Source organism: Leptopilina boulardi, unplaced genomic scaffold, assembly GCF_019393585.1.
Source record: "Leptopilina boulardi isolate dan_hultmark-lab unplaced genomic scaffold, ZJU_Lbou_2.1 LbouV2_362, whole genome shotgun sequence".
Lineage (NCBI taxonomy): Eukaryota > Metazoa > Arthropoda > Insecta > Hymenoptera > Figitidae > Leptopilina > Leptopilina boulardi.
The window spans coordinates 1687242-1703419 of NW_026137932.1; the positions used below are offsets into that span (position 1 = coordinate 1687242).

The 16178-nt window shown below is 22.2% G+C and overlaps 2 protein-coding genes and 1 long non-coding RNA gene across 3 annotated transcripts; all 3 read left to right on the plus strand.

Moving 5' to 3' along the window:
* The first annotated feature begins 249 nt into the window (after window positions 1–249).
* On the plus strand, window positions 250–3639 carry LOC127286632 (protein maternal effect lethal 26-like). The gene is made up of 2 exons (XM_051313127.1): window positions 250–419; window positions 2586–3639. The coding sequence occupies exon 2, from the start codon at window positions 2589–2591 to the stop codon at window positions 3546–3548; it is 960 nt and encodes a 319-aa protein (XP_051169084.1). The 5' UTR covers window positions 250–419; window positions 2586–2588; the 3' UTR covers window positions 3549–3639.
* Window positions 3640–5591: 1952 nt separating this feature from the next.
* Window positions 5592–8589, plus strand: LOC127286633 (FGFR1 oncogene partner 2 homolog). The gene is made up of 4 exons (XM_051313129.1): window positions 5592–5740; window positions 5923–6057; window positions 6976–7227; window positions 7412–8589. Exons 2-4 carry the CDS (start codon window positions 5923–5925, stop codon window positions 7628–7630), a joined length of 606 nt encoding a protein of 201 aa, XP_051169086.1. The 5' UTR covers window positions 5592–5740; the 3' UTR covers window positions 7631–8589.
* A 1131-nt stretch (window positions 8590–9720) lies between these two features.
* LOC127286667 (uncharacterized) lies at window positions 9721–12650 on the plus strand. The gene is made up of 3 exons (XR_007843776.1): window positions 9721–10188; window positions 10390–10573; window positions 12090–12650. It is a non-coding gene; the product is annotated as an uncharacterized LOC127286667 (long non-coding RNA).
* The last annotated feature ends 3528 nt before the right edge of the window (window positions 12651–16178 follow it).

A 16178-nucleotide genomic window follows, 5' to 3' on the forward strand; every position in this document is an offset into this window, starting at 1 on the left:
GAAATAATTAATTTTCAATTTTCTCTTGCGTTTTGTTTTTAAGTATTTTTTAATGTGTAAATACAAAAAAGTTAATATTATTAATTGTTATTCGAAAGTTTAAAATATTTTTTTTTTTTTTTTTAATATTTACAATCATGACCTACGATTTTCTGTCTTTATTTAATACATAGGAAGCATATGCGTTAGAAAAGGAAAGATATTGTATATTTGTGTCCTTTTCTATCTCATGCATCTCGTTTGCTATCGACGCTAACGACTATTTTCGAATCTATTCAATTTCTACCGTTCTACGATTTGGTTATTTAGAATGCCATAGAAAACAGCAAAAAAAAAAAACTATAAGTTTTTTAGTTTTAGTTAAAAGTGTTTGCAATATAGGAGGAAAATAGACATAAAGATCTGCATTTAAAATATAGGTAAGATATAATTTTAATACGTAATTTTAAATTATTTTTAAAAATAATATTCTAACCTCAAAATTCACTTTGAAATAAGAATATAAATATAAAGGTGCTTTTATACCTCAAATTTCAATCAGATGAATATTATTTCTGGACCGTGAAAAGTCATTTTCACGGCGGGTATTTTTGAATTGCTTTAAACAAAAAAATGTTTTTTTAAGAAATATAATATTAAATAATTGTTTTAATATGTAAGAACACTTTAAAATAGTGATAGAAAGATGATTTGATTAAAAAATTTAGGAAATTTTGCTTTAAAACGTTTTCTGATACAAGAAAGTGTAAAATGACGATGTTTGTGAAATGGTTTGTATAGTGCTTCTTCCTTGTGAATGCCTCTCAGAGTTTTGTTTATGTTATGTCGGTTCTTTTTAACTTGCAATAAATAATGAGTACTGAAAATAAATCGGTAAGTTGAAATGTTTATTAAGTAATTTTAAATTCAACTACTTGATTCGAGGTTATAAATCAATTTTCCACGCATCTCTCAAATACTTTCTGTATATTAAGTTTCTTTCAGTTATTCGAAACAATTAGTTGAATTTAAATTTATTTGATAAACATTTCAACTTACCGATTTATTTTCAGCACTCATTATTTATTACAAGTTAAGAAGAACCGAAATAACATAAACAAAAATCTGAGAGACACTCACAAGGAAGAAGCACTGTACAAACCATTTCACAAACATCGTCATTTTACACTTTCTTGTAGCAGAAAACGTTTTAAAGCAAAATTTGCTAAATTTTTTAATCAAATCATCTCTCTATCACTATTTTAAAGTGTTCTTACATATTAAAACAATTATTTAATATTATATTTCTTAAAAAAACATTTTTTGTTTAAAACAATTCAAAAATACCCGCCGTGAAAATGACTTTTCACGCATTTTCACGGTACAGAAATAATGTACATCTGATCGAAATTTGAGGTATATAAAGGAGGTTCTACAATAGATGTAAGACCAAGTCCAAGTACAAGTACAAGTGCAAATTTAAAGGTGGTTCCAGAATAGGTGCAAAAGCCAAGTACAAGTCCAAGTCCAAGTGGTAATCTCATGAGTGTGAAGGGGATAAGTAGTCTATCTATCTCTCTTGCACTCATGGGATTTGCATATGGACTTGCACTTGTACTTGGCTTTTGCACCTATTGTAGAACCTCCATAAGGCGCTTGTACACCTCACAAATTCTGAGTATCCTCGGAATTTGTCAGAAGTTTCACTAACTTTGATTGGCTTTGCTCATATAGAATTTCGAAAATTTCTTCTCTTTTGGAAATTCTCTATGAGCAAGGCCAATCAAAATTAGTATAACTTTTGACAAATTCCGAGTATACTTAGAATTTGTGAGGTGTACAAGCGCCTTTATTGTACTTGGATGCGCGCGCAACGTATTGCCAACTGTCGCTGAGGCGCAGTTGAAAATACTGGATTCAATTTTTAATTATAAATTAAATAAATTAAATATAATTGCTGCCATTGCTGGTTGCATTTAATTAAGTGAGGTAAGTAATCTTAAAAAAATAAATAATATTATTTTGAAAATAAAAAAATTGTGAGTTATGTGTACATAACCTATATGCAGTTTTAAAACATTGAAAGTAATTTTACATTTTTCACAGTTGGCAATACGTTGCGCGCGCATCCAAGTACAATAAATTTGCACTTGTACTTGTACTTGGACTTGGTCTTGCATCTATTGTAGAACCTCCTTTAAAGCACCTTAATTATTTAATAACCTCAAATACTTCTAGGCCGAAAGGCTGAAGCATTAATAATAAATAATAATATAACCTCAAATATTTAATGTTAAACAATTTCAATTATATAAAAATTATTAAATTAATATTTTTAATTTATTACTTAGTTATTTAAATAATTTTTTTTTTTTTGCTTAAGGACTATTGGGAAATCTGTATACAAATGTTCTTTATAAGATTTTGTCCTTGTCTTTCGCACATGTTACCATGTAGTCAAAGAACAGACATGTTTTTTGTAATGTTTCTGTTTTAAAATTTTATTTTAATTAAATAAATTATTTTCGTTTAAATTAGAATTTTGTTTATATTCCATAATATAATATTAACTTAATTAATTTAATATTAAAAATTGTAATTTGCAGAAAATGAATTTATTAGAAGAGATAAACTTTGATTGGGATATTCCAAATTTTATTCCACATGAAAATTATATTTCTAATTCATTTGCTTTGAAAGGAAGTCCAACTATAAAATGGTTTATTACCGTATGTGCAACTGATTCGTATGCAGCATATCATAATAAACAAACTTCTATTCATAAATTTTTACTTTCCAATGAGACTAAATTAACATCATATTTTCAAAATCCAATAGAAATAAAATTTATTCTTGGAATCTATCCAAATACAAAAATATTTACAATGACTGGAATGCATATTTTAGATTTTGAAAATATTATTAAAACCAAGGAATTAAATAAAATATTTACAACTAATGGTTTTGGAATCAACTCATTACATGTTAGTCTCGAAATTACACAATTAATGAAAACAAATGAAAAAAAGTCCATCGATGTTGATTCAATTTCAACTTTGATAAATAATTTTAAACCATTTTTAATTAATGATACATTAAGTGATGTTGTATTTCAAATAAATAGCAAAGAATTTCCTGCTCATAAAATAGTACTCGCTTCTGTGAGTCCAGTTTTTGAAAAAATGTTTACTCATCAAATGAAGGAAAATTTAACAAATACTGTTCAAATAAACGATGCAGATTCAGATTGTTTTAAGGAAATGTTAAATTATATCTATACTGGTAATGTTGAAAATTTAAATACTATGGCATTTGGTCTTTATGAATTGGCTAATAAATATGATATATCAACATTGCAAACAATTTGTGAAAAATGCCTAATTGTGAATTTGGCTGTGGATAATGCAATTTCTATTTTTCAACTTGCCGATCAATACAATAATTTGAATTTGAAGAAAAAATGCATTGAATATATTGATAAAAATTTTACAAATGTTAAAAAAACTGAAACATTTAAAGTTCTTGGAAGAGAATTATTAATGGAATTATTCTGTGCAATAAAAAATTAAAATGAAAATTTATTGTATTATTACAAAAAATATTATATAAGAAATTCTATTTCAATATAAATAATAAAATATATTTTCCTATTATTTTACAAATTTGTGTTTTATTATATTTTGCTTCCTCATGAGGAAGTTTTGCATTCGTGATGATTTTCAATTTTTCAAAAGAAGGTTATATGGACTCATTCTCATCTAGAATTAATATATTTGAAGTTCTGAGCAAATGTCCAGATGTATGTGTGTGTGTATATCACAAAATATTGTGTACAAATTATCTCAGAAACGTTTTAACGGATTTTCCTGAAATTTTGTATGCTTAATGCAGTCATTAATACCTAAAATCTGACACAAGGGTGTCGATTATGTAATTTTATTTGATTCTGACATCAAATTCAAATTTATTTTGACGTCAAAGCGTCAAATTTAATTCGAGAAATTCATTTTTTGATTTGATTTTGACGTCAAATTCAAATTTATTTCGACATCAAAGTCAATTTTAATTCGAGACATTCATTTGTTCATTTAATTTTGACGTCAAATTAAAAAATAAATTTGAATTTGACGTCAAAATTAAATAAACAAATGAATGTCTGGAATTAAAATTAACTTTAACGCCAGAATCAAAATCAAATTACATAATCGACACCAATTTCCAAATATATTCATAACATTTTTTTTTACAATTTTTTCAAAATTTGAAAATTTTTTTTTAAAATTTTTTCATTGTAAATTTAATTTTGTTTGGTAAAAAAACTTACTTCTTGCATTAAAACGAATCGATTAACCTATATAAAGTTCATATTTTACTGAAATCTATAGATTAAATCATTTTTTTGATTTTATGAAAAAAATCGTTTTTTGTATTTTTTGAAATAACTTTTTCTTAATATAGAAATTTTATTTAATTCTTGTCAAAATTTTATTCCTGGCATGAAAACGAATCGATTGATGTATATAAAGTTTACATTTTACCAATATTTATAAAATTGATCGCTATTTTAGTTGTACTCCTTTTAATCTTAAAATCATGATGAGGAAGCTAAATGGTCATGAAATGAACATCTTGTCTTTTTTGGGTTCTCTGAAGTCTCATGAACAATTTACCATATATAGATTATCTTTGATAAAATTAAAAAAAAATCACGAAAAAACTTATTTTTTTTATTTTTTAGGTTATATCTCATAAAAAAATTACTTTATAAAATTCTATTTCAATGCCGTGGGTTTCAAAGTCCGTCTTTCCACCTTTGGTAAATGTACTAGGTCTTTGAATACGTTAATTATTTAATAATAATAGCTTAATAACCTCATAATTTTATATATAAATCAACTAAAAAATCAATTTTTACTTCCCAATAGCAAATTTTCCAATATTTCAATTATTTTTTGAAATGTATTTCCTAAAACCCAACCGAACCTAAATTTGACCGATCTCAGTCAACTTCTCGGTTTTCACAATCCGCCAGGGAATTTAAAATAAAAAAAAAATTATTATAAATTTGTTTCAACTGTTTAAAAGTTGTATTTAAATTAAAATGAACAGCCAAAATTGTTTCAAGGAGAAAAAAATAGTTAAATACGTTTGGAAAGCCAAATATTTTGACTTATTCCAAAAGTTGATCAAATTTCAAAGAAAATAAAAAGAAAATCTAGAACGAAAATTGTTTGCAAACCGTGAAGCATGAGTTAGAAAAGAACCGAGATATATTTGTGTTTTCTTATTTATTCAACATAAGGACATAAAAAAGCCTATTGTAGACATAGCCTAAAAAACATAATTTTTAAGGCTGTGATCACAATGAAATCCTTGTGTTTGGAGCATTTACACCTTTGGTAAAAAAATTTTTTATTTTGTATTTTCCGAAATTTTTGTCGAGCGATCGACTGGATAAATTTTCAAAATTTTCAAATTATTTTCACAGCGGGTAATAAAGTAAACGTTTGGAAGCAAAATTCACTCACTTTTACAGTAAAATCAGCTTACGATACATTTTAGACTTTCTACTTGTACGACTTGTACTTTTTTTTATTTGCCGCGGTGTGAATGCACCCTAACACTGATAAGAACTTAAAATTGTAACTTTCTCCCAAAAATATTATAGTTTCAGGTTAAAATCAAGTTTTGACATATTTTTATTGCTTATTATTGTTGCTATATACTCATTTCGTGGCTGTCAATTTAATAATCAGAAAAGGTAAGTTATTTTTTAAAATACATATTTGTTTTTAAATTATTATTTATACATTATTATTAATACAAAAACGTTAATTAAAATCTACTACGTGTTAAATGAAAAAAAAATGAATTTTTCATATCAAAATCCAATGAATAATTTTTGTCTTCTATTTTATAACCTAAACATAAATTATTTTTCAGATGTCTTTGACATTTCAGCAAATTATATTAGATGCAAAGAAATTAGTGGGTCGAATATCCGATCAAGAAAGCAAAGCTGATAATTTAATTTGTGAAATTCAATCAGTTTGCACACAAATTGATGGAATGAAGCAGGTAAGCAAAATATTTATTGATGTTCCATTATTATTTTTAGAACATAGTATTTATTCAATACATTGAAATCGCAATTTCCATCACATTTTATCAATTTTTTTTTCTATTTTAAAACATTAGTTTTTAATTTAAAAAAAAAAAAAAAAAAACACTTGAATCGTTTCTTTTCATTGGAAATTTATTTGTTATGCAAAAAAAAAATTGAAGGTTGTTTATTTTTTGTTTGAAAATATAAAAAGAAAATTTAATTTGAGAAACTTTTTTCTTAAATACAATTAGTAAAATATTTTCATAATTATGTAAATTTTTCGAAAAATTTTAACAAATTTTATGTGTATTAAAATAAATAAATATATTTGTATATAAAAAATAAATAACAAATATTTCAGTGAATTTGTCCTATTTTTGAATTATAATAAAATAAAACCAATTTATACAATAAAAGATTATAAAAAATTTCATAATTATTTTAATTTTTTTTTTTAAATTTCATTAAATATTTTTAAAATTATTTTTTTATTAAAATAAATAATTTTAAGTTAATTAATTTAATGAAATATTAAAATTTCTTGATTTATTTGTTTATTAAAGCTGCTTTCATTGAAAAAAAAAATTATCTTTATTTTTATAAATATTTTTCATTTTTTTTTTTATTCAAAAGAATTTATTATTATTATTATTATTATTATTATTATTATTATTATTATTTTATTATTACTATGGTTATTATTATTTTATTATAATTATTAGTATTATTTTTAAAAAAGACTTGAATATTTTATCGTTTTTTTCTTTTTAATCTTCTCATTTATTTAAAGAAGAAATTTAGTTGAAAAGATTGTAAATATTTTTTGACTTTTTTTTCTTTTCTTTTGAAATAAAAATAAAATCTACTTTCGAATATTGGAATAATTTTAGTATCAGGAGGAGGTTGAAGTTTTAAACGCTGAAGCGAAACAAACTTCTCATTTGCAAGTGATTGCCGGTATTCAACAAGAAAATAGACATCTTAGGGAAATTCAAGCTGAAAATCGTGAATTAAAAAGTGCTCTTGAAGATCATAAAAGTGCTCTCGAATTAATTATGTCGAAATATCGTCAACACACTTCATCACTGTTGAAACAATGGAAACCAGATTATACATCACTCTACAATTCTAAATATGCAAATGTAAGATTAATTTTTAATTAAAAAAAAAACAAATTCAATTAAAATACAAATATAAATTTAAAAAAAAATCAAATGTTTATTTACTAATTTAAATGAACATTTAATTTTAATTAAAATTCAGTTAGAAATTATAAAATTTTATAAATATTAATAATTAGTAAATAATAATTATTCTAATATTTAGATAATAACAAGTCAAGCGGAGAAAATAAATGAAATGGCAGCTGTAATGAAAACCGCAGCCGCATTAGACGAGGAAAATGAAATGAAAGAAAAGGAATTAATAGCAAGATTAAAGGAAGAAAATATTGTTCTTCGACAAATTGTTGATGTTGCAAATAAATGTGGTTCTTTAAAAAATGATCCACCCACGGAAAACAAAACAGTCCAAACAGACGAATAATGTAATTTCATTTTATTTTTAGATTCATTGTTTGTTTCTGTTTTTTTTTTTTTTTAATTTCATTATTTTTTCTACATTGAATGAATGAATATTTATTATGTTATGTATAAATTGTGTGAGAACGGAATCAAATTCACGAAAAAAAAAAAAATTGTTTCTCATTCATTTTTAGTTTTTCAATTTTTCGTAGAGAAATAATTTTTTAAATTTTTTATTTACGTAATATAGACTGTTGTCGAAAAAAAGGCGTCATTACGTTTTGTAGTCGAAGAAAAACCGAAAATATTTTTGGCTAAATTTTCACCTCTACATGTGATGCAATATAAATATATATATATATTTTTGTAACTTGAAAGATTTAACGGTATTTCTTCGCTAAACAAAAATTGTGAATGAAGATGATAATAAAATTATTGATATTATTTTAAAAATTAATTTCATTATATTGTTAAAACAATTAATGAATTTTAATTTTAATAATTAATATTTGAATAATTATTTAATATAATAATAATTCTTGAATATTAATAATTTAATTATAATATGATTTCTAGTTTATAAATAGTGATTTTAGAAAAATTATGAAATAATTATATTAATTATTTTATAATTTTAATATTAATAAGAAATTTTATTATAGTATAATGAGAAATTTCAATAAAAATATTTTCAAATTTGCTTTTATTATTATACTATAATTAATTATTTAATTATTAAATTAGGTAAATACATGAAATGTAATTGAATAATAATTTGATCATAATATAATTAAAATATTAAGAATTGGTGAAAAAATTGAAATAGAAAATTTTGATTTTTTTTTTTTGGATTCAAATATGTGCCGTGTCAACGTGATGAATTGATTCCAGTTTGTGAACGATGTAATTAAAAAGATAAGCGTTTCATGCGAAGCATTTGTAAAATAGATTACTGATATTAATATATTATATTGAAAAAAAAAAAAAAAAAAATTTTCATTATTTAAAAATAGAAAAAATTTTCCCTGAAGAAAACGATTCTAAAAGCAATTCATTATTTATGGAATTTTGCAAACAAATTTTCCAAGTGAAAAAAATCTCAAAATTCTAAGATTAAAAAAATTTTTCTAAATTCAAAAAAAAAAAAATAATTTTGTTAAGTCGAAAAAAAATTAACATTTTTCTAACTTTGATTTAAACATTTTTTTAATTAAAAAAAAAAAAATTATATTTTCTTTCTAATTAAAATTTTTGCTAAATATATAAAATTTCACTAAACTTTTTACCTCTTTAAAAAAATAATTTTTATGTGATCTTCTCCACTAAGTGATAAAATCTTGGGGTTCGGTAAAATTCTTATTTTTCTATATTATTCTTTGGGTATTTTATTACAACCATTCGGAGGATAAAAGAAAAATGAAAATGCCAAAAACTCTGCAAAATAAATAATATAACTTTTATGATGGGATTTTGCTCAAACCTTCAAAAATACCTCTTGCCTTTTACCATAAAAATAAAATGGGTTATTTTAGGTATATATTTGTACGCATACAATGTGGGCAACTGCAATAAAACTGCCAATTTTTTTCCGAGTTTTGGCAAATAAAATGCATTTTTTTTTCTAATCCTCAAAACTGCTTTAATACAATAACAAAATTATTTGAACGAACCCCTATTTATTTTTTACCATGGATTATGGCTTTGGATTTTTTTTTCTTTATACATTTTTCATATATAATATCATTTTAAATTTATTGCGCCTCTATTCCATTTCGTTTTTGTATTTCTATCCGAATTTCTAATATTTTTTCTACTTCTGAATTTTTAATTCTAAAATTTTATTTTCATAATTTTTTTTTATTTAATTTTTTTTAATTATTATATTAACTTTCCCCCTAAATTTATTTCGTCAAATTCCCCAAATATTCAGTAATTAAATTAAATTATTAATAAATTAATTAAATATTTTATTCCCCTTGAGCCCCGAATTATTTATTCGAGTTTTTTAATTTAGTAGATTTTTCGTATTTTTTAATAAAATCAATTTTTCACACATTTTTTCGTTTATTAATATTATTAAATTTTTAAAAATATTTTTTGGTTTCAAAAAATAATCAAATTTTATTTTGGTTTTATAAAAATATATTTTTTATTTCTCTAATTGCGAAAAAAATAGGAAAAAGTTTTTTTACTCCCAATATTTTAATTTCTATTTATAGAATTTATAGAAATAATATTATATTTTATTCCATTTTTATTTCTATAATAAAAATTCACTTGTTTTGAATCGGTTGGTAGCTCGAGTCAATCCGCATTCGTAAAAGGAAGTTTCCGATTCAAGTCGTTTTAATTTTTCAAGTATTTTTTTTTATTTAACAAATAGTTATTGTTGATCGAAAATATTTTTTCCAGTTTAAAAAGTATTAAAATCTATAACAATCTAACATAAAATTTATTGAAGAAGCTCAATTATTTACAATTTCTATAAATTATCTGGGAAATAGGCGAAATATGACAACCTAACCTTAAAATTTTCAATTGTCAAAAAATGGTCAAAATTTAGTAAATTTCTTATCAACGGTAAATAAATCATTAAAAATAAATTCTTATTCAAATCTCTTCATTCCAATTTGGAATGTCAAAATAATTGACATTCGGAATATTTAAGAATGCGGATTGATAATTATTATTGCAATCCACATTCTTAAACACTCCGATTCCTCAAAAGCATTCATAATCGTTGTTTCTTTTCTTATCAAAAGTTGCCTTTTTTTCCGTTAGCAAATTTTTATCTTGTTTTCAAAATAAAAATATCAAAAAATCCAAAGGGACATTTTGTAAATATTATTTTTGTGCTTGTGCAGATGATTATTATTTTCTGTGAATTTGAACTTTTTATGTGATGTGCAAATTTTGTGCTTATAGAAGAATTACTACAAAATAAAACATTTTCTATCTACATTTGGTAAAGTACATTTTTTTTATTTACAATGTAGGTTAATTTTTTTAAAAATTATTTTATTCTTTCCATTTATTTAATAAAATAAGTTATTCGAAAATTATTGTTTTATAATTATTATAATAACGTAAAAGAATAATATTATAATTTTATATTAAATAATAATTAACTATAATAATAATAATCGTAATACTGGATTACTTATTAATATTAGTTCTTATATTTATTTTTAATTCAATTTTATGAGTGCAACGAAATACTGTATTTTTAATCTTATGATTTTTTTTTAATTGTCCTATTCATTTTTTTTTTTGTATTTTGTAAAAATATCCACATTTTCTTTTTCACCCCCTCTGGAGTTGTTTTCACTTTAATTTGCATTTAAAATACTTATTGCTTTCGTTCTCTCTCTTTCTATCTCTTTTTCTTTCACATTAGAACATACGGAGCCCTATCTTTTATCTTCTCCTCCCTTTCTTATTGTTGTACATTTAAAAATGAAGAGAATCCTGTAAATTTTTTTTTTTTTTTTTTTTCGGGAGTTGGTCCCTCTTGATAGGTATTTATTATCCGACCTTTTTCATTTCGTTGGGTTTCTAATGCGGACAGGTAGCTCGATTTTCAAGTCAAAGCGTATCCTGTAGAGTTAGGGGCGACTACATTCAGAGGAATTTAGCGTCTCTGCCGCGTGCACTAAAATAAAATTCTTCCTTTGTTCCCTTGACTCTTCTGCGAATCTTCCCAGAGAGAGAGAGAGAGAGAGAGAGAGAGAGAGAGACAGACCCTTACAATTTTCACTCGTCCGTGTGTGTGTGTGTGTATGGTCGACTTTTAAAAAAAGAATTTTCTATTCTCCCAACATTTTTAAAGCTCCAATTCACCAAATGAATAAATGCCTCTACTCTTTTATAACCATTGCGAATTTTTTTCAAATACATATATCGCGAGCAAAAAAAATATTGTCCTTGGGGAAAAAAAAAATTCAATGGAAATAAAAAAAAAAGAAAATATCCACGTACAATAAAAAATAATAAAATAATATAAAAAAAAAAATAAAATAAAAAATGAAAAAAATCAAAATAAAAAAAATAAAATAGAAAAAATATGAAATAATATTGTAACTAAAAATAAAATATTTTTAATCAAAATTTTATTTTATTTTTTATATATATGTACTATTATTGTATATTTTTTTTTATTGTGTATTTGTAAAAATAAATTAAATAATAATTAAATAAAATTTAATACAAAATTAATAATTATATTATATTTATCCATTAAGAAAAATGGAAAATAATTTTTTTACGAAATAATAAATATTTAAAAAATTCTCTATAAAATAATAATTTTTTTTTGTAATTAATTTTTTGTCGTCTAGATGTAAATAAATAAAATTAATGTTCAAATATTTATTTTACAAATTGCAAAATATTTTTTATTTTTTTTTTTCAAATTATGTATTTATTATAAACATTGCAAAATGTTATTTTCCCTCGTATTTTCTTTTTTTTTTTTTTTTCAGTAACAGAAAATTAATTAGGGGAAAAAGTGTATCGTTTGACATTTATATGTATTCTTGAAACTATGAGCTCCGAAGAAAACAGGAAATTCGGTTGAAATAATGAACGAAAATGGGCAGCAGATGGTCTCGAAAAATTCATACCAAACATAAAATCAAGTTTCCCTCTCTTTGCAAAGTGAGTGAGAGAGAGAGAGAGAGAGAGAGAAAAAAAATGCGAGGGAAATAGAATTTTACAGATGGGAGAGAATTTTCAGCTGTGCGCGGTTCTCGATAAAGTGCGCTGAAAAATTCACACGATCATATATATATAGAATAAAATAGAAAGAACGAAAATATTGTACGAAAAAGAAATAAAGACAAGAGGCCCGCACATGTGTGTGTGTGTGGTTAGAATACGGAATTTCCCGGAGAATGGCTATAAAGGCAAAAAAAAAGATATAGGGACAAAGATTCACCTTATAACCATCATCATCATATTATTCTCTATCCTCTCTTCTATTTCTATTATTTCCTTCCTTCTCTTTTCTCTTCTCTTTCAGTTCTCACCTTCATCGCAACCCATCAAACGTGTTTCCATTATTGTATATATATATATATATATATATTTAGCAAATTTTTATACGCTCTTCAAAAAAAAATTTTTTTTTTATCAATCACAAAAAAAATAATATTAATGCCAATAAAAATTTGTAGAAATTTTATTTTTGAAAAAAAATTTCTTGTTCGCAATTAAAAATAAAATTTTACTCAAATAAATAAGAAATGAAAATTAAAAAATTATTTCGTAAAAAAATTGTGTATATTTTCTCAAAAAAGGAAAAAATGTTTTTAAAAATTAAATTTGTAAATAATAAATTTGTATTTATTAATAAATGCGAAAAAAAAAAATTTGTTTTTAAAAATTAACTAAAACTGCTGTTTTTAAATAAAAATATAGTAGCAATTCAATAAAAGTAAATACAAGTAAATTTTTTTTATAAACAAATTATTACATTTTTCGGGAAAAATAAAACAGTAATTGTTTCTTTAATAAAATTTTGAAACGAATAATAATTATATTATTAAATAACCAAATTAAATTTATTAATAATAATAATAATAATAATTCAACTTAAAAATATTTAATTAAAAAAAATATATATATATATTAGAAAACGTATTTTGTTAATTTAAAAAATACAGTTTACACTGGAAAAAAATTTATTTGATTCAAATAATCGGTTTACTTGACTATTATCAAATAATTATTTACATGAAACAAATAATTTTTAAATAAATTTTATTTGAACCAATAATTTTTGTATTTGAAACAAATTCTTTGGTACAAAAAAAAAAAAAAAAAAAAAAACAATTTAACTGACTCAAATAATAATTATATAATAAAAATAAATATTTATTTCATAATAGTCAAGTAAACAATTATTTGAATCAAGTAAATTTTTTTTTTAAATATAAAGAAAAAAAGTTGTAATATTATTAAAAATAATTAAATTAGTTTAAAAATATAATAAGTAAATTATTAATAATTATTAATATTAAAAAATATAATTTAAAAAAAAAATTATGAAAATTAATAATTTTATGTGAAAAATAAAAAAAAGGAAATTGGTTATGAATATAAATTTTATTTTTAAGATTGCGGGCAATGCATTTTAATGAAAAATTGATGAAAAATTCGTAAATTCGGCGCCTATGATGCAGAATAGATATGTGCACGAGGCACCATGAGATATGTTTGGATTGGTGTAGACTCAACTAGTTTTCTAACAGCACACAGACAATGACTGCCACGTCAACACGAACCAATCCTATGACTTCCTGGAGGCTCGCTCACCTCACATTCGTTTAGTTTTTTTTTTCCTTTTTTTTTTTGGGGTGAATTCAATCTACACGCATGCAATGTGCAGACCTTTTCTTTAAAAAAAAAAAAAAAAATTCACAGGTCAAAATACCCTCTCTAGAAATTAGGTAGTCAATTAGTTTTATTTTTCATTTTTACATTTAAACAGACGAAATAGATACAATTTTTTTTCATTCATTAAATTATTAAGAATACTCAGAAAAAAAATTTTATTTGTTTTTTTGGAGCTAAATAAATATTTATTTATTTCAAATAAAAAAAAAAAAAAATTTATTTATCGCAAAGAAAATCTTTTACTTGTGCCAAATAAAAAAAAAAATGTTTATTTGTATCAAACAAAATTTTTATTTATGCCAAACAAAATTTTGTATTTGTACCAAAAAAATTTTTTTTGCATTTATTTGGTATCAAATAAAATTTTTTTCTACCAAAAAAAAATATTTTTTTGCCTAAAAAAATTTTTTGCTTGTAATAAAATGTTTATTTATATCAAAGAAAATTTTGATTTGAAATAAATAATATATTTAGCACAAAAAATTTTTCTTTGGGTATACGTGTTTTTTTGGAACATAAGAATTTTCTATAAATATATTTAATAATTAATAAGAACTTAATATTTTGTGAAAATGAGTAATTTTTAAATGTATTTTTAAATGTGTTCTTTTGAAAAGTTCATTAAAAAGATATTTAAAATTATTTTCGAAATTCGGAAATCATTATAGAAAAATAGAATTTTGCCTTTTTCGAACAAATATTTTTTTTTACATTTATTATAATAAGAAGAAAAAAAAGAAGAAATTGTCTTTTTTTTTCATTATTTTAAAGTTCAGTATTTTTTATTTTTTTTTAAATTATTTTATTTATTTATTATATTTATTTATTATATTTAATAATAAATAAAATACTAATTTATAGTAAAATAATAAAAATAGTAATAATAATAATAATAATAATAATAATGATAATAATAATAATAAATAAAAAGAATAAAAATTCCTATGAAAAAAATTGTTTCAATATGCTATTGAGATATTATTTTCAACGGAGAAAAAACTGCAAGTAAATTTTAGATATACATACATAATCTATATTTTATACATATAAAAGTGAAGACTCGAGTGAAGAAATATTCAACTTTAGGAAATTTGACTTTTTTTTTTGAAGACAAATACCAATGACCTAAATATCTTGAGTAAATTGTACTCAAGTGTTATATATGTTTTGGTATATTTTTTTTCATTTATGAAATTTTAATCAATGTATACAATAATTTCAAAATATAAATTTATATTCAATGAAATAACATATTTATTGTAAAATGTAAAAAAAAATAATTTATTTTTATAATTATTATAATTTTTTTTTCAAATAAATTCAATTTTAGATAAAATATTAAGTAAATATAAACATTTTTATTTTATTATATTATACAAAAATATAATAATATGTACATGTGTTAGACATAATGATATATTATTAATATATAAATAATAAAAATAATATAATTATTAATTTTATATTTATTTATATAAATTGCAGTAGTTAAATAAAATTATTTATATTTATATAATATTATAATTTGACAGGTAAATATTAGAAGTGATTAAATAGAGATAACATTTATAATTAAAGGGGCATTGAATTCAATGAAGGGACATGATTATGATTTTTAAAGTCCCCTCACGAAACAGGAAATACACTGTGCGCGGGGACTCCAATAATTTACATATTGCTAACAATATTTTATTTATTTGGTGTAAATCCCCCTTCCGCAGAACTGGAAATTACAAAACAAAATTACCATTTTTTTTTTTTTTTTGCAACAATAGAAAATAAGACAATTTTGCCAACATTTAAAAGAAATTAGTTTTTAATTATTTGAAAAATGCAAATTAAAAATAAATTTTAATATCCGCATTATTTGTAACTAACAAAAAAAAAAAATTTTTTCAAAAAAAATCATGAGCCATTAAAAATACAAGATAATATAATAGTAATAATTATCTCTTTATATTTATATAAATGGCTTTTAAATTTGGACATTTTTTTTTTCTTAATGGCACAACTCACAGATTTAGGAATAATGAGTTGGGAATTTTGCGTGAACATCTTTATTGTATTTTCAATAGTAGTAAAAAAAGATAAAAGTAAAAAAAAATAAAAATAAATAAAAGAAAATAAAAGAAAATAAAAAGAAATAATAAAAATAAAAAAAGTAAATATAAAAA